This window comes from Brienomyrus brachyistius, chromosome 16, assembly GCF_023856365.1.
Source record: "Brienomyrus brachyistius isolate T26 chromosome 16, BBRACH_0.4, whole genome shotgun sequence".
In the NCBI taxonomy this organism is placed as follows: Eukaryota; Metazoa; Chordata; class Actinopteri; order Osteoglossiformes; family Mormyridae; genus Brienomyrus; species Brienomyrus brachyistius.
Window position 1 is genome coordinate 4151433 of NC_064548.1, and position 19175 is coordinate 4170607.

At 50.1% G+C, this 19175-nt stretch overlaps 1 protein-coding gene across 5 annotated transcripts; it reads left to right on the top strand.

The window, feature by feature from the left end:
- Positions 1–1772: 1772 nt before the first annotated feature.
- On the top strand, positions 1773–18830 carry zc3h13 (zinc finger CCCH-type containing 13). Of its 5 annotated transcripts, none has more exons than XM_048978589.1 (21): positions 1773–1975; positions 2696–2839; positions 3182–3291; positions 3595–3712; positions 3935–4046; positions 4407–4540; positions 6351–6389; positions 6507–6655; positions 6765–6968; positions 7384–7542; positions 7708–7988; positions 8431–8829; positions 9680–9916; positions 11157–11643; positions 11966–12072; positions 12253–13467; positions 15193–15735; positions 16191–16343; positions 16945–17145; positions 17438–17601; positions 17908–18830. In XM_048978589.1, the coding sequence occupies exons 2-21, from the start codon at positions 2705–2707 to the stop codon at positions 18094–18096; spliced, it is 5136 nt and encodes a 1711-aa protein (XP_048834546.1). In that variant the 5' UTR covers positions 1773–1975; positions 2696–2704; the 3' UTR covers positions 18097–18830. The 5 variants fall into 5 exon arrangements, with proteins under 5 accessions (XP_048834546.1, XP_048834548.1, XP_048834547.1 ...); XM_048978591.1 differs by having other exon boundaries at positions 3598–3712; XM_048978590.1 differs by having other exon boundaries at positions 1774–1939.
- The last annotated feature ends 345 nt before the right edge of the window (positions 18831–19175 follow it).

Sequence of the window (19175 nt, forward strand, 5' to 3'; positions counted from 1 at the left end):
GGGATGCCGGAAGTGATCCCACTGGTGTGGCTGGAGCAGGCACTCTACAAGATCATCTGGCCAGTCTCCTCCAGCCTGGTGGACCTCGAGGCGGCAAGGAAGCAGCAGAGCTGGAGAAGCAGTGACGCGTCTCAGACAAGAACAACTCAGCTTGTCTGCTGGTGCTGCAGGAGAGAAGGGTACTGGGCACACCACTGACCAGAAGCCTGTACCAGCGCTGCCGGCAGACGTGCAGGGGACGCCAGAGCGAAGAAGGCACCCTCCACTCCTCTGAACACGCACCAGACTCACACATCCACCCGCATACCTGTGACCATAACGTAAGTCAGGTAACCGGAAGGGCAACATGCCAGCGCTGGGTCCTCAACCAACCGCTACCAACTTTTATAGGGTGCCCGCCTCTAAATACGATAATCGTCCTGCAGATTTAAAGGCACAGCTACCCAAAATGGTCATTCTGCCTCAATTACATAAGATTCACATGTATTAGGTTCCGCTAGTTCATGGATATGCCACAAATAATTTCTCTTTGTCATCTTGACCAATCTGAAACATAACTGAACTTATAAAATTGAAAGGTGGGAAACTGTTCTGTTCTGAATAGAGTTGCCTTATGTCCTACACGTTAGGGGATTATCCTATTTTGAAAAAATAAAATACTTTTCTTTTTGAAGCAATGTGGGACATAATTTGTCCTGTATTTTCAGAATGGCCGATCGATTCCCTCCGCCTCAGCTAGTCACAAGTAGGTGCGAGGACCTATGACTGTCCATCCTCCAGAGGAAATCATAAAAAAAATAGAATAACTTCCACATAACAGCTGAGGATTGTCGGGTATTTTTAAAAAATCTGGCCTGAAGTGTTACAGATCCTGTAGTAACGGCACGCAAGGATCGGACAGGGTTCACGAAAGACGCAAGCTCGGACACACAGCAATCGCGAACATCCATCCATCCATCCATTTTCCAAACCCTCAATCTTCTGATCCGAAGTCAGACGCCTTATTCATTAGGCCATGTGGTCTTATATATTCTAGACATATATTCTATTTTGTATTTCAACTGCGAAATTTAAACATTTCCTCCAAAAAATTAAGCTAGATTGCATGTGCAAAAGACGAATCTCAATTACAAAATAGCACTTTTTGACTTTCAATAAAAAAACCGTCAGATTCGAAAAACAGGACATTGTCTATACAGTATCAATAAGGGTGCACATCGATTGGGTGCATGAATGGGTTTATACACATCGGTTACTCAAGTTCTGAAATTTCTCTCGATGGCTCTCTCGATGACTGCCCTCTTGCTGTATCGTGCAAGTAAGTATTTTTAATACGAGTACAGAGCCCCGACTTGCCAGACATTTTAGTTTAGTGCTGGATCTACAAAGACAATTGCAAAAGACACAGACGTATACATATATGTATATGTATATATATATGTATGTATATATGTATATGTATGTATATATATGTATATATATATGTATGTATATATGTATATGTATGTATATATATGTATATATATATATATATATATATATATATATATATATATATATATATATATATATGTGTGTGTGTGTGTGTGTGTGTATATATATATATATACACACACACACGCATTGCACTTTTAAAAATCATCAAGTGTAATGACAGAGCGCTAACATCAAGCTATTACCTCAGGTGCGAGTGGCCTCATACTGTCGACGCATGCGCTGTGGGATCACTCTCTCCTCACTCCGCCACTTCGCGCACCAGTTGATGTCACCCGTCAGGCTTCGGCGGGGCCGTTTTCCCACAATCCACCGCGCCCCATTCAAGCTGGGTTGGTGTTTCGGAGTGCTGGGAGTCCTGACGATGAACGCTCACCGGGATGTCCCCGATTTTGAAATGCAAGATTTCGTCTTATAATTTCAGCTGCTCACTTCTCGAAAGCTGGTAAAACTGGACGCGGCCGCAAATTAATTATTTTGGGTGAGTCTCGGGGGGATTTCAGAGCTCGCGGTGAGTCCCGTGCAGGCTCGGTCGCGAGGAAGGCCGCGTCTTCTGAGCGGCCGCATAGCGTGAGACTATGGCACTGTATTTCTTTGTATTTGAGGGGATGTTTTCGTGATGGCTGGAAACAAGACGTGCAGTTTAGAAGTTTCGGTATTCGGTGTTGCGTTTACACGTTGCGTAATAGAAGTGGCCTAACGACAGTGCGACTTGATGTGTGGCTAGTTGCAGGTCTCCTAATGTGTCTATTTCTCATTTGCAAGATTCATTCAGTGCAATTCGTTTAAGTTATCGATTCGGTTTAGATGCATATATATATTAGGTGTCTAGTTTGCAACTGTTATTCCTGCTATAAATATCTACAGAGGTAATAGTTTGATGTTCTTCGTTAGCGCTATATGATTACACTTGACTACCATCTAGTTTACCTTGACCATCAGTTGTTATGGATCATTCTAGTAAACATTCAGTGTTGTAGTAGGTTTCTTTGTGCCGATCGTATTTAATGTCCTTGGTAACATGTTCTGTTATATTTATATGAAGTCTAGATAGATGACCACGTGACTTTTGTATCATTACTGTCCAGTCGTGTTCATTATGGTCATTTTAACGAAGTTGGGATAGGGTAGTGCTCTTTCTTACATGTCTAACGTGGTCGTGTTGATGGCAGGAGCTGAGACGTCAGTGTTGTGATTGCAGCCCTGCAGAATGTCCAAGATAAGGCGGAAGGTAACAGTGGAGAATTCGAAGACTATATCTGACAGCAGCGGCACCCCAACCCCCTCACGCCGACCCAGCGTGTTTGAAAGACTCGGCCCCAGCACAGGAAGTAATGCTGCTGAGGTAGGTAGGTGCCCGTCAGGAGCACTAAGTGCTGGCAGGCGGGCACCATGAATGACGTGATGCGCTTTATGTCATACAAGGAGCAAGCGGTCACTTCAGGGAATCCAGACTATAAAAGTACATGATGGAAATATGGAAATACGACGCATTTCTCTAGCTGTATAGGGTAATATAACACATTCTGTATTTACTCTGGGTTTTTCTATGACTTTTTGATGTATACATAATTGACTGGTGGTCATATGAAGGTGTTCTGTCACACTGTCAAAGAATAACCACAGGAAGTTTTTTGTGCTTATCCAGTTGTGTTTCAGGTATTGCTCTTATTTTTACTGTTTTCAGACACACTGTAGAAATTGGCTGAAGACTGGGAATTGCAGTTACGGCAACACTTGTCGCTACACACATGGAACTCAGGCCAGGGGCAAAGGCTTCAGTGGAACATATCGAAGGTGGGTCTGCATTGGGGGGCTTTGGAGGTGTGCCCACCACTACGTCAGGACCTGAGCCACATCAAGGGATGTGCACAGCATCCTCTAACATTTTGTACAACAGCAGTTATACAAAAACTAAAATAATTTTTTATCAAAAGTACACTCTTATATGTACACTTTTCACGTGTTGTAAATGCATTATATATGTGTAATTACAGATATGATTATTTAAAGGTCATTGTCTTGCCATGTTGGCTGACTCATTTAGTACAACCAGCTGCTGATCTTTTGATTCTTAGTCGCCCTGTATGTCGTTGAAAGCAGGTCATCGGAGAGGCCCACTGGCGATCTCCGGGAGAGGATGAAGAACAAGAGGCAGGATGTGGAGCCTGATGCCCAGAAGAGAGATACAGAAGAGACAACGTCCCCTACAGCCAGAGTGAGTTGTTGGTGCCTCGCTGGGGCTGCCCCGCATTTTACGTGTTAGATTCTGTAATAAGCGGGTTATTTGCAATGATGTATGCATTTCATACAGCTTGTACAACTGTGACTGCTGTCTTGAGAATGATCGTGTGAGAATCGAGTAAATCATGAATCTGTCTGGGATTTTTATGGATTGTATCTTGTTTGACTAATGGCTCTTGCATTCTCACATGTGTAGCAGCGAGATTCCTCCCGAGGCCGACATCGGGAAAAGGAGGATATAAAGATAACGAAAGAGCGAACACCTGCCAGCGAGGAAGAGCAAGCAGAGTGGGAAGCTAACCGCGAAGGTGAGTGGCGATTGGGCAGCCAGGTCTGTGAAACTATGCAAAGTTAATCCACCTGAGAAATAAAACACTGAATGGAAACTTCATAATGAGGGTGACAAAGCAAATGATGCTGTTAAAGCATCGATCGAAGACACATCAATGATTTCTTTTAATAGTAATTGTGTTTATGGCATTTTACAAATCAGCGATTGGCGAGTGACCCAGTAATTTCTAACCATGCCTCCGCATGTCACTTTCAAGCTCTTCGTTTTTGGTACGTAGGAGCCCAAAACGGCAAGTGTGTGTTTAACTTGCTCTGAATCTTTGCTGCACCTGAGTAGGTGCATGTCAGTAATTCTGCCTTGGCTGGTTACCCGTCAGACTCTGATAACGGTGACGGCGATTACGACTACGAGCTGTCTCTGGAGATGAAGAGGCAGAAGATCCAGCGGGAGCTGATGAAGCTGGAGCAGGAGAACATGGACAAGAGGGAGGAGATTGTTATCAAGAAAGAGGTGAGAAACCCAGATGGGGATGGGTGCACGCTGCACCTAAATGCTGCTGCTCCTGGGTGTTGCCTGTACACCCTGTTCCAAATTATTATGCAAATTCTATTTAAGTGTTACTAAAATTAGATTTTTTGGTTTTCAATTAAACTCATGGATGTCATTGTGTTTCCGGGCTCTTTGGACCACTGGAAGAAATTTTAGACACCTGTGACAATTACTTGACCAGGTGTGCCCAATTAAAGGATAAACTACTTAAGAAGGATGTTCCACATTATTAAGCAGACCACAGTTAGCAACCAATATGGGGAAGAAAAAGGATCTCTCTGCTGCTGAAAAGCGTGAAATATGTCAGTGCCTTGGATGAGGTATGAAAACATTTGACATTTCACAAAAACTTAAGCGTGATTATCGCACTATCAAGAGATTTGTGTCTGATTCAGAGCACAGATGGGTTCTTGCAGATAAAGGCAAATTGAGGAAGATTTCTGCCAGATCCATGCATCCGATCAAAAGAGCAGCTGCTAAAATGCCATTATGTAGCAGCAAACAGATATTTGAAGCTGCTGGTGCCTCTGGAGTCCTTCCAGAGTCTTGCAACTGTGCATAAACCTTCTATTTGGCCACCACTGGCCAGTGCTCACAAGCAGAAACGGCTGGAGTGGGCAGAGAAATACATGAAGACTAATTTTCAAACAGTCCTGTTCACTAATGCCGTGCGACCCTGGATGGTCCAGATGGATGGAGTAGTGGATGGTTGCTGAACAGCCACCGTGTTCCAACAAGGTTGCAATGTCAGCAAGGGGGTGGTGGAGTCATGTTTTGGGAAGAGAGCTGGTTGGCCCCTTTAGGGTCCCTGAAGGTGTGAAGATGACCTCGGCAAAGTATGTGGAGTTTCTGACTGACCACTTTCTTCCCTGGTACAGAAGGAAGAACTATGCCTTCCGTAATAAAATCATCTTCATGCATGACAATGCACCATCTCATGCTGCAAAGAATACCTCTGCATCAATGGCTGCTATGGGGATAAAAGGATAGAAAGTCATGGTGTGGCCTCCATCCTCCCCTGAGCTCAGTCCTATTGAGGACCTTTGGAGCATCCTCAAGCAAAAGATCTATGAGGGTGGGAGGCAGTTTACATCCAAACAGCAGCTCTGGGAGGCTATTCTGACATCTTGCAAACAAATTCAAGCAGAAACTGTCCAAATACTTACAAGTTCAATGGATGCAAGACTTGCGAAGCTGCTATCAAATAAGGGGTCCTATGTCAAAATGTGACGTGACCTGTTAAAACGTTTAAAAAGTTAAAACGTTTTAAAAGTTTGATTCAAATAGCTTTTGATTTCAGTACATATGCTACAAACACAACAAACGACAATTTTCAGTTCTTTACAACTTATAAAGTGTTTTGAAGCTTACTGTGCATAATAATTTGGAACAGTTCATTGTAAGTGTTTTATTTAACAAAAAAATACTGTAATCATTAGATTTGTTCAATAAAATTTGAATTGCACTCTTAATAGTTGATAACATGAGAATTATTCTGACTGTTGTTTACATCACTTATTTAGATAAATGAGAAAAATATCATTTGCATAATAATTTGGAACAGGGTGTAGATGCCGTTTAGGGTTCAGCCAGTAATACTGGCTATACTGTGGCTTCCATAGCTGTTTGAACTGAGCCTCACCAGTCACATGGAGTGGCTTTGCTAAAATGGCAGATAATCAGTGCAACTTACAAGTTACTGTTCTGTTCTGACATTATTCTTATGTATGGTTTTGGTGTGAGTAATTGCCTTCTATTTCTGTTAAATCAGGAACCGGTTAACAAGAGCCGGACCAGCAGCCTGTCGAAGGTACAGAGAGCAGTTACTTGAAAGTGCTCCGTTCCTGCAGCTGTTAACACAGCAGGCCCAGACTGGAAGCCTGCTGCTCTTTGTAATTATGTGCTTCCACCTTACCCCCCATCGCAGGTTTCCCCTGAGCCCAGCAGTTCCAAAGGCTCCCCTTGCTCCCGGAAGTCCAGTGGGTCTCCCAAACGCAAGGCCACTGCTAAAGCCACAGGCTCCGGGAAAAAGGAGAAGGCATCTGTCATCTCCTCCCCCGTGTCGGATCAGAGCAGGTCAGGGGGGAACGAGACTACTTCTGTATTAAATCGATGCCATAAGTACGGCGTAGCTGTGGTTAAAGGTCTCAGCCCTGTTCTCACACTACCCTAACCCAACCCCCAGGCCCTCCAAGGCGGCTCACAACAAGAAGAAGGGTCCTCGCACTCCCAGCCCGCCCCCTCCCCCGGCCACGGCAGAGAGCCCCGTGGTGGGCAAGAAGCACAAGGGCAAGCACAAGAACAAGGAGAAGCTGGAGGAGAAGCCCAAAGAGAGCAAGGAGCGGGGCCGCGATGCCGAGAAGCACAAGGACAAGAAGGAGAAGCGCCGGTGCGTGCTACCGCTTCTGCTGCCACCGCCACACGCAGATGCACACCAGTGAAACTGCAGGCTGCCAATAAGCGCCTGGGCAAGTGCCAATGTAGCCAGTAGGCTGTACATTCAAATCCCGCTGAGAATGACTTTTATCCTACTTTTTGAAGGCATTCAATTGTATATAAAACAGGAGCCCATCTATCTGTAATGCTCTACCTCAATTTATACCTCTAAACTGGGTGAAATTTCCAGCATCCAATCAGATGCTTATAATGTAAATAGGAAAGGATGTACTACTGTGGTTGCTGGTTCAAGACCCCTGATGTCTGTTTCTCTGATCAGAAAGCAAGTTGTTCAGCGCATGCACACATCCATTCGCATGGATAAAGGTTCTGCCTCTCAGACCCGCGTCTGTGTCTCTGTGCCGCAGAGATCGCTCCGAGAGCTCCCACAAGCCCAAGCGGTCAGCCACTTCTGAAGAGAGATCGGCCAGCGCCTCCCCCCCACCCCGGGAGGTGTCCCCCAAGCAGCATTCGCCCCGGCCGTCTGCCCAGAAGCTCCCTGCCCTCGCGTCCTCTCCCCTGCACCGGTAATGGGCAGCAGAATGTGCCCCTGCACAGACGCGTCACAGACTCCTTTGGTCTTGGTTCTCATTCTTTCTCTGCTTTGTAAATATACCTGTGCAGTCATTCAGAGTGAAGGTTTTTTTTGGAGGTTTCTCTGTAATATTGCAGTAAGTCCCATTTGACTGCAGGTCACCAAGCCCTCCACGCCGCCGCCGGAGCCCCTCACCCGCCCGGCATCCCTCCCCCTCCTCCCGCTCCGGCTCATCAGCCACCCCGGCTTATCTGCGGGAGTCTGGCTCCCCGGCCCCGGGGCGGCGCTCTCGCTCACCGGCCCAGCGTGGCCCCATCAGCACCACCACCTCATCACCTCCACCGCGCCGGCTCAGTCCCGGGCGCAACCGCTCTCGGGGCCGCTCCGAGAGGGAGAGGAGTCCGGCCGCTCATGACCGGCGTCACGAGCGCAGAGATGGTACCTCCTAGCTTCCTGCCACGCAGCTCGCTCGGGACCTGGGTGGTTACTGTACATGCTCACCTGCAGATTAGTATCGAGTAAATTAAAGGCGGTAAATGGTGGGGAATGAGTAAGCAGCTGATGATGGGTGACCCCGGCACATAAACACATACCTGGGGAGATTCACTGCTGGTCATTGGGTCTCCCCACCTTTTTTAATGAGCATCATTTATACATAATAATCTATTTCAGCTTTTCCCAATCCAGTCCTCGGTGATCCACAGACCACATTTTTGGTTCCTCCAGGCTCCCTGCCAGACTCTCTGTGGACTCCCTGAATACTGGCTTGGGGAACTGATCTACTGTAATCTTGTGGAACTCAGCTGTCATCTTAATGTTGTGTGATTTCTTGTTTGTCATTCCTCTTTTTTTAAAGAGGTCTCTCTTTTTTCCCTGTCAGAGTCCCGGGGCAAGAGGGAGAAAGACGGCCAGGAGGAGCGTGGCTACGAAGCGGAGCAGAGCGTGGCGCGTGAGGAGCGCGAGGGCCGCGAGCGGCGGGAGGCCCGGGAGCGCAGGGAGACCCGCGCCGACGGACGCTCCGGAAGAGACTCGCTGGAGTACAGGGATCGTGAGCGTGACCGGGACCGCGAGCGAGAGCGTGAGAGGGAACGCGAGAGGGAGCGTGACCGGGCCGACTCCAAGCGGAAGGAAGAGCCTGCCCTGGAGGAGCGAGGCTATGGGCGTGGCCACGCCCGCGAGGACAGCGGCCGCACTGAGGCCAGGGTGGAGTCTCGGCCAGAGTCCCGCTCAGAGAGGCCCGGAAGGGGGCGGGGCCGCACCGCCGAGGCTGCGGACAAAGGTGAGTCTGGGCTCGTATGGGGTGTTGTGATCGTTGGCACATTCAGGTGCAGCGAAACCTGTAAATATTTGCTTTGCTCACAAGTCTGTAGCCGGTGGCACTAAGAAAAGACCCCCCTGCATCCGGAATCGCACTATGTACACATTGCATTATATAATATCATTTTGTCTAGACTCCATAAGCAGCGAAGTTCCTTCAAAATTGAGTATGTAATGTTTAATGGGTGTTGGTTTTAACCCTCTGGAGTTGACGGCATCATCGGTGATGCCGCGTATCTTTCTCATGTAATTCAATTCATAACTCGCTGAAATCTTTTTGTAGAAACATGAAAAAACACTGACTAAATCCGTAATCTGTCTTCCTTTCAAAACGGATATTGTCAGAAGTATTAAAGTTTTTTTTAATTAAGTTAAATCGGAAAAAACCATGGCACCTTACTTTATTTTACCTGCAGAGATAGTGGCATACGTTTTTTTTATAATGTTTCTGCAAGTGTTCCAAACTTTTGCAATGTCTATACTTTGATGTCAAATTACATACATAACATAAAACATTACAAAGTACAGTAACATTAAGATGAGTGTAATGCCAAAACAAATATATTAGAAATAATTTATTTGCCATGAATTAAGTTTATGATATTGAAAAAAATGTCTGATCATGCCCTAGTCAGTGAATGCGTGATCCCCACCCCTAGATCCCAGAGGGTCAAGGCTGTCAGAGGCAGGGAGCTTGACTGGGGGAGCTCCCAGGCTGAGAAACTGTCGAGCTGTGTGTGTGTGTGTGTGTGTGTGTGTACACGCTGTTTTCTAAAGCTCAGGGTGTGGCTCCTCTCTACTGTGTCCTCTAGGGGTCCGCAGCTCCCGGAGCTCCCAGTTTGAAGGTGGCAATGGGGGAGGTTCCTTCCATGACAACTGGGAGTCGCGCAGCAGTGGGGGAGCCAGCAGCTACCCCGAGCGAAGCACGGACCGGGGTGGCACTGAGCGGGAGCGTGACCGCTATGAAGGGGACCGCCGCGGGGAGCCGGCCAGGGACTCTTCATACGACCGCCGGGGAGGCCACACAGAGCGTGAGCGCCGGGACAGAGGTGGGGCATCTGTGGCCGGGGCTTTCACTTTCCCCTCTGTCTGAATTCCGAGCTGCTTCTTGATTGGCTCACACTTCCCTCCTCTGAAATTGAGCTGCTTCATGATTGGCTCACACATTTCTCACCTCTGAAACTGAGCTGCTTCATGATTGGCTCACATTTCCACTGACTGCATCATTTGCATGAGCACATTAATAGATTGTGAAACCAGTAGTAGGATTTTGCAGCTTTTTCGTAGTTTACCTGGGATTTCTCATTTGCTAAGGTTCTGTCATTGAATACAGGAAGGGCACCTTGGCTAATGAGGTAAAAAAAATTAGCCAAGAACAATAGAGAGTGCTCCTCCTGGGTCCTTACAGTCACAGTAACCTGTCAATGAGGAGCATTGATTAGCCGGTGGGGGGTGGCAGTATTCCGAGTTTCTGCAGACATGGTTTGATGATACAGTGATCCCCCGCCTATCGCGGAAGTTACGTTCCAGACCCATCAGCGGTAGGTGAAAATCCACAATACAGAAAGACCATATAAATAAATATTTTTTAATAGTTTAAGCCTTCAGTCTTAGGGCTTGAAACAAAAAAGTTTGCTCACAAGAATCGGACCACAAGCAAGGTATGCGATATGTAGACAACTGTGATGCGTCAGGGGAAAATCTGCGATACAGCGGGGGCACGATAGGTGAACCTCAGTATAGCGGGGGATCACTGTACATCTAACGGTGCCCATACCCGAGTTCCTCCAGGAGAGCTGGGCGGCATGCCCTTTTGATAGGGCGTGTCCTTGCTGTTTGGATGATTTGATCCACAGTCATCCAGCTGTGTGTGTTCTCACATGGCGTGTGGCAGCTGCAAGAGGACAGGTCCCTTTGGAAGGTGCTACCCTCAGCAAGCTACTATTGGCTTCTAGTGTTGGGTTATGCTAATTAGATGGATGTAACATATCTGGCAGCACAAGGCTGGGGAGCCCTCTGCCAGAAACCTTCTGAGTTGAAGAGCTGAATAAATGTTTTGCCGGGTGCTTGTAGCAGAACGTGTACCATCATGATTGCTTTACAGGCGCCTAAAAAGTGTACAGCATCCTGGAAACATTACAGGTCCTGCAAAAGACCCTGTCACCATGGTAATATCTGAGATGCACTGAAGACAGTGACAGGGATCCATGGCAGCACTAGCTGTTGAGTGGAGTATTGGGGCTCACAAGATGACTCACTGCTTTTGTTTTTTTTTTTATCGTCTCCTAGTCTCTCCCCCCTCGAACAGGCACCGGGGCCGCAGCGAGGAGGCAGAGAGGGAGGAGCGACGGGACGAGCGGCGAGTGGACCGGGCTGATGAACGGAGGGAGGAGCGGGAGAGACGGGAGCGGGAGCGTGAGCGGGAGAAGGAGCGTGAGAAGGAGAGGGAGAAGGAGCGGGAGAGGGAACGGGAGAAGGAGCGTGCCCGGGAGCGTGAAGAGCGCGAGCGAGAGCGTGAAGAGCGGGAGCGAGAGCGTGAGAAAGAGCGGGAACGGGAGCGGGAGGAGCGGGAGCGTGATAGGAAGGAACGGGAGCGGGAACGGGAAGAGCGAGAGAGGGAGCGCGAGGAGCGTGAGCGTGAGAGGAAGGAGAGGGAGCGGGAACGCCAGCGCGACTGGGAAGAGCGAGAGAAGAGCCGTGAGGAGCGCCGTGAACGCCGGGATGACCCACGGGATGAGCGCTCTGTCAGGGATACTCATGAGGACCGGAAGAGCAGGTCAGCTCCACAGGCTGCCGGAGGCCTGCTGTCTATTCTGTGACTTCAAACTGGTTATTAAGTCATGGCTCCTTGTTTTATACCATTTGTTGGTAGCTAATGCTGATGTCACACTGCCAGTCAGGTGGCAGGGTGGTATGGGAGGGATAACTACTGAATGGACCCCGCCATCCTAACTATACTTTCCTGACTGGTCAAAATTGCAGGCATCCATGCCCCTGTCAGTTTCCATTTCCTTGTAATCCCTTGTCCCAGAGGGTAAATCTTTGCTTCTACTTTCACTGTGAAGTTAAATTTGTCTGCCTGTTTGTTACCCATGCAGGAAAAGGCAACGTATGCAGAGCACGTCCAGCCCCAAGCCTTCTCCAAAGAGAGCCAGGGAGGCCAGCCCCCCTGACAGCGATGGCTACAACAGTGCAGAGGAGAAAGGTGAGCAGGTCCTAGCATCAGACCCCCATACAGGTAGACCCGGGAAAGTCTGTCAGCATTGCTGAATGGCTATCTAACAGTTTCCTTACAATACTGTGTAGCACTCGGCCATATGGGGCATATTGCTGATGTGTGATTTCATTTCCTGTGTGTGTGTGTGTGAACACTCTCTCCTTGCAGGCGGTGAGAAGCACAGGCTTCTGAGTCAGGTGGTGCGCCCGCAGGAACCGCCCCGCTCTCCCCCCAGGGCCCTCATGGAGGAGAAGCCCAGCCGCTGGAGGGATGATGACCGCAAGGCCGATAAGCGAGACTCTGGCGGCGTCAGGGGCCGGCACGAGGAGCCACAGGCCCGGGGAGGAGACCGGCGTGGAGGGAACGACCACTTGGACAGTAAAGAGCCACAGGAGCCGCCCCCTCCGGCTGCCTCCGCTGCCTCTGGCCTCGAGGAGAAGGAGGCAGCGACAGCAGTGGCCCACGATGAGGGCAAGAAGAAGACCAAGTCTCAGAAGAAGGGGCTGAAGAGGAACCGCAAGGAGGAGGATGGGGGCGCTCCCCCCGCTGAACGCTTCAGCTCCGAAGCCCCTGCCTCGCAGGAGACCCCTGCTCCACTGCTGTCTCCCCGCAAGGTGCCCAAGAAGAAGGCGCTGGAGAAGAAGCGCAAGCACTCCCGGGGGGGCGAGTCCGATGTGTCTGACGAGGAGACACACCACCACCACCACTCCAAGAGGAAGCGGGGACCCCGGACGCCGCCCCCAGCGGCCAAGGAGGACGGCCCCTCCACCGGCGTCACCTCCCAGAAGCCCCCAGCCGCCGCAGACCAGCCCCCTGTCGCCAGGACAGATGCCGCCTTCAGCGACTGGTCCGACGAGGACGTCCCGGAGCGCGGCGAGGTCCCAGCAAGTTCATCTGTCCCCCCAGAGAAGAAGGCAGCACCTGAGGCAGCTCGCAGAATGTCACGTGGCGTCCGTGAAAGACCAGAGCCCGCCATCGCACCACTGCTCCCGCAGGAGCCACCCGCCATTGCGCCCCTCATGCAGCCCCAGCTGCCGCTGCAGCCCCTGATCCCGCAGCACCTCCTACGCAAGCACCAGCGCAGCAGCAGCCTGGGCAGTAACCGCAGCCGCTCATCCTCCCGGCGGGTGAGGTCGCCCTCCAGCGAGTCCGCCCACCGCGGCGGCGAAGAGCAGCCGGGCCCACACTCCAGGAGGGGGCGCCTCCAGGGTGCAGGGTCTCGTGACAGGGAGCGGGAGCAGGAGAGGGAGCGTGAAAGGGAGAGAGAGCGGGAGAGGGAGAGAGAGCGGGACAGAAGCATGGCTGTAGAGGCTAGCTCATCAGAGAGGAAATCCCGTATCGACCAGCTGAAGAGGGGCGAGCCCAGCCGCAGCACCTCCTCAGGTCAGTCTGCACCACAGAGCGTATATCTGACATGTGATTGGTTAATGCTGACCAGCCGCAGCACCTCCTCAGGTCAGTCTGCACCACAGAGCGTATATCTGACATGTGACTGGTTAATGCTGACCAGCCGCAGCACCTCCTCAGGTCAGTCTGCACCACAGAGCGTATATCTGACATGTGACTGGTTAATGCTGACCAGCCGCAGCACCTCCTCAGGTCAGTCTGCACCACAGAGCGTATATCTGACATGTGACTGGTTAATGCTGACCAGCCGCAGCACCTCCTCAGGTCAGTCTGCACCACAGAGCGTATATCTGACATGTGACTGGTTAATGCTGACCAGCCGCAGCACCTCCTCAGGTCAGTCTGCACCACAGAGCGTATATCTGACATGTGACTGGTTAATGCTGACCAGCCGCAGCACCTCCTCAGGTCAGTCTGCACCACAGAGCGTATATCTGACATGTGATTGGTTAATGCTGACCAGCCGCAGCACCTCCTCAGGTCAGTCTGCACCACAGAGCGTATATCTGACATGTGATTGGTTAATGCTGACCAGCCGCAGCACCTCCTCAGGTCAGTCTGCACCACAGAGCGTATATCTGACATGTGACTGGTTAATGCTGACCAGCCGCAGCACCTCCTCAGGTCAGTCTGCACCACAGAGCGTATATCTGACATGTGACTGGTTAATGCTGACCAGCCGCAGCACCTCCTCAGGTCAGTCTGCACCACAGAGCATGTATCTGACATGTGACTGGTGCGTGCTGACCAGCCGCAGCACCTCCTCGGGTTACTGTGGTGACGTACTCGCTGATGGACTCTTTGGCCTGACTTCCTTGTCACTCGCCTCTCTGAGCAGCTTCTCTCACTTGTGCTGCAGAAACTGCATTGAGAAGCCGTCTGAAATGTCCCAGAACTAAAGGCCACTTCATACTTCACTTTTCCACGTGCGCTTTCGGGCTGCAGACTGTAATGTGCTCAGCAGCTAGTGTTCATACTATATTTGGTATTCTGCCAGACCAAGAGAGGGCAAATACAGTTTTAAAGTTATTATTTTGGCTTGGGTGGTATTGCATGCCACGGCGTACCGCGGTATTTTTAAATTGTTACAACAGAATTAGCCTGCACAACATTTCAAAATGCCGGAATAGTTTTGCTTTTTAAAATATCGTGCACCTTGGTATAATATGTGAACGGTATGAATAATTAGGTGTGCGAGTACCTCCGACCCTCCTCGAACGGCCGCTCATCATAACTACGACGGCAACTATTCTACTTTTTCATTATTGACCAGCGATCTATGGACGTCCAAGCTGCCACCTACTGGAAATATCAAATCAGTTATCTTTTACATGAGGAGTTGTTGCGCACAGATGCACTAGATTTTCACTAGACATAAAAATCTAGACTACACGTCGTCTACAGCCAACCCCCGATGACAAAGTTCCCTTCCACTCACCCGCAACCAAAAGCGCACATGGAAGAGTGAAGTATGAATTGGCCTTGAGTCATTACACGTTGGTCAATAACAGTCCATGTATGGTAACGCCAGATGATCAGTCTGCAAAAGCAGACTGTTATGTTTTTATCACCGTGTCTATAATGCCAGGCATTTGTGGGTGGTGCTGGGAGCACCAGCTTACGGTCAGTCATGCGATCATGATAAACCTTGATATGTACGGTGAGGGTGTTTGGCTAACCTGACCCTCACCTCTGCTCCAGATCGGCAGGATTCCCGCAGCCACAGCTCCCGGCGCAGCTCTCCGGAGTCGGAGCGGCAGGCACGCTCCCGGGCGGGATCTTACGACAGCCGCGAGCGGGAGAAGGATCGTGAGCGCGAACGAGAGCAGTTTGACCGAGACCGCGAGAGGAAGGACCCGCGGCAGCAGCAGAGGGCCGACTGGGAGCGGGCCGAACCTGAAGCCCGCGACTGGGTCGGGAGGAACCGGGACCCTGCGGCAGTGTTGATGCGTGGGGGGCGCGAGCCAATCAGAGAGCGGGACCTCAGGGAGCTGCGTAAACGAGAAGCGGAGCTTGAAAGAGACAGGCACCTGGCCGAGGGGCTGCTGCTGCACGATCGTGACCGCGACCATGACCGCGACCGGCTGCTGCTGGGACTCCCGCTGCACGTGGAGGTGAAGCCAGACCGGGCCGAGTTTGAGTCCCTAGCCAGAGAGGGCGCCTCCGGCGAGGGAGAAAAAAGCACAGACGGGACACGCAGCCTGGAGGAGTCATGTGAGGTGGAGAAGGCGGACAGTGCAGATGGTAAAGAGCCCGGCTGTCGCATGCAATCAGTCGCCTGCAGGCCTAACTGCCCCATCTGTCTGTCTGCCATAGAAACTGGCTGATGCCCTGCAACATGTAACAAATCCATCCCTTTATAGAGCTAATATTTGCATTATAGATCAAATGGCTCTTTGTTATGAAACGCATTTGAATGGAGGCAATCACTGTGGAGCTAAAACCAGTAGATGCAGATATGCTCAGAAGTTGTGCTGAATGGCTTCCTCTTGCTTCACATCCCTGGGGGAAGTCTTGCTTTATGTGCTTTTTAATAGTCATAGCTGAGGAGGCTCTGGCAGTGGTGCAGCAGGACGTCCCTGCTGGCTGATACATTGGCTGTGCTGCATTGTTCCTGTTTTTCTGCTGGTCTCATATGTTCTTGTGTAAATATTAGCTGCGGTTCATTACACTTTTTTTTTTTTTTTTGCTGGGTGCAGACGAGGATGATGGGAAGGCGGGGGACACGCAGTCGGCGGCATCTGGCGGGGAGGAGTACGAGCCCATCAGCGATGACGAGCTGGACGAGATTCTGGCCGACAGCACAGCACAGAAGAGAGAGGAGCAACAGCAGGAAGAGGATAAGATCTCAGGTACGACGGAGCACCACTGCACGCTCCTCTCCCCTCTCAGCCAGTCTGCACGGGTGCCAATGCAGCCATGTCGCTGCCCCGCTTGATGTGTGAACCATGCTAGCATATCTTCCTGCAGCTTCCTACCGTTAGCTATAATTTACCCTGATGGGTTCCCCCTCTCCAAATCAAAGATCAGTTTTTAAAACAGCAGAAGATTCTGTGGGCGGAATGAAACTGCAGCAGTGTTGGAAAGCCCAGGCTTACACACAGGGTAAGGCAACTGACTGCGGTGTGAGAAGATTAAGGAAGCGGGGAGTCAGTTATCCTCGGGCTCCCTCTGCAGGTTTGTCATCTCGCATGGGAGCTCTTGACAAACCGTCAGCATGCGGCCATGATCCGCAGCCAAATGTAGTATGAACACTAACTGCCGCACACATGACAGCATAGCAGAGTGGCATCATGAGCTGGGATTAGGTGTTGGAGACAAACCAGCTGCATCTCGGCACGATGTCATCGTGCCGAAATCAGCCAATCGGTTCCGTGTTATGACCACTTCAGCACAGTGCTTTAAATACCAAACCCTGGCTGAGCACTGTGTGTGTTTGTGTGTAACCCTCAGGGCCTCGGGATGTAATCGACGTGGACTGGTCCAGTCTGATGCCCAAGCAGCCATCGGAGCCCCGCACCCCAGGGGCGGCGCTGCTGCGCTTCACCCCAGGGGCCGTGCTGCTGCGGGCTGGCGTCTCCCGCCGCCTGGCTGGCCCCCAGCTCATCGACAGGGTCCGCGAGGCCTGCCGGGGCGAGCTGGACGACCCCAAAGGTCGGTCGGTCGGTCTATCTGTCTGTCTGTGCACTGTTAAGTTTAACAAACCCAAACCAGTATGGAATAAGATGTAGATTCACTGGGGCAGTTATGGGAAGACTGGAGTATAACTGCAGGATGTGGGGGGATGTGAAAGTCAGGCCATAAGCTTCCAGCAGAGCCTCAGCTTTATGGAATAGATGTCAGCTGTAATAGTCCAAGCTGGATTTCACTGAGCCTAGGATACAGTGTTCAGAGGTCACAGCCGAGCTGCTTTGTGAACCACCTCTGTGCTCTCCGTCTCTGTCAGATGCAGACAGATTATTTGAGCATGAACTGGGGGCTCTGAACATGGCCACCCTGAACCGCAAGGAGGAGAGAGCAGGCCTGCTGCGGAACCTCGGCCCCTGCTGCAAGGCCCTGTGCGCCCGCAGGGACATCACCATCCGCAGGCAGCTACTCAAGAACGACAAGGTGACCCACCTAGATTACTTTGTAGGGCAAGGTGCTGATTGGTGGAGCTGAACGCTCCTACCAGTTGTAGATGATTATTGATGCACGCATATTAATGGCTCAGTTTTGATGTGGTTGGATGCAGCCGGGCAACAATTACTGACTGATTTGTTTGTTGGTTTGAGCTTTCTAGACAAGATCAATGAACCTTGACTTCAAATATTGGGCTAGTACTTTTTACAATGCGCACCATTAAAACACTGCTTTAGCTATTGTTGCTGAAAGAGACCCGCTCTGACTTTGCTCCTAACCCTACCCTGGTCTCAGGGCACAACTAGGCAGATCTACAGCGCCACCCCAGTGGACAATGAAATACTGCGGCTCAGTGTGCGTCTGCTGAAGAGGAAAATGGCATCCTGTGGAAGCAGCGATGCCCCGGGGCAGGAGAGGTCTGAGGGGGCGCTAGAAGTTCCCCCACCAGCGACCCCACCTTTGTCTGAAGTCTGTGCTTCCTGATTGGCGCCACTGCTCCAGATCAGCCAATCCTGAACCTAAAATACTCTGCCCATAAAGGAAAAAAGCAGGATTCAGTGTGGGACACGCTCCATAGAGACTGCTGCCCTCTGCAGCCTGTGGATCTCTGCTGTGATCGAGTTGCTTACAGATGGCAGAGCAAGAGGTAAACCTGAGCAGATTGTGTGGTCTCATCTGGTCTCAGAGCCGCATGTTCTTTTTTAACATTTATTTTATAATGAACATTCTCTACACACAGGTATGTTGTGCATCGGTTATTAAAACTGGGCATTAATATTTGCTTCCCCTTAACTGAGTGGAATGTTTCTCTTGTAGGGTTATTTTTTTAACATGTAAATGCAGTCTGGTTGTTTGGTACATTGGTAATATTTAGTGAGACATGACTTTGTTCAAAGGTTTAGATAATTTGTACATTAATGCTGCATGCTAAAAGTCTTTAGAACAAGCTTTTCAAATAAAATTTCCAAGAGGGACCAAGATAACACCCTTAGCCTCAGCTTTCTGCCAGACTGTAACACCTTGACTATAAAATGCTGTGCAGTCTTTGCCGGAAGATATAGGACATTAAGAAACAGTTACCTGGTATGTGGCCTGGGCTAATTTTGTTTAAAAGATCAGGAGTATAAAGTGGACAGATTTGGTCTGTAGTTTTTGCACTGTACAGAATGAACTGTGTGGGTTAATAAATTTGTGTGAACATCTGCAGAAAGCTTCAAGGAATTGTGGAAGTAATTTGTTCCCTTATGCCAAAGCTGTAAACAACGCTTAAGTATTGCTAGTTAAGTGCTGCTGTATTAGCCTGTGTGGTTACTGTGCGTCCCGCAGTAAGCCAGCACATAGTCTGAAGTCAGTCGACTTTGGCAAAATCTAGCAGCAATGGGTGTTTAAACAGCAATATTGGATTTAGGAATAAAAGGTTGCTGGTCATCGGAGCAGGGGAGATGCCGTTACCAGTAGAAAGCAGAACTGGTAAGATGCTGAGTAAATACATATGGAATCTGAAATGACACAATGCCATACAGACTAAAAGACCACACTTCAGTAATGTGAAGAAAACGCCA

Coding starts and splice junctions, on each gene's coding strand:
- zc3h13 (XM_048978589.1), top strand. CDS start 2,705: ATGTCCAAGATAAGGCGGAAGGTAACAGTGGAGAATTCGAAGACTATA. Junction 4,541..6,350: donor AGATTGTTATCAAGAAAGAG/GTGAGAAACCCA, acceptor CTGTTAAATCAG/GAACCGGTTAACAAGAGCCG. Junction 6,390..6,506: donor GGACCAGCAGCCTGTCGAAG/GTACAGAGAGCA, acceptor CCCCCATCGCAG/GTTTCCCCTGAGCCCAGCAG.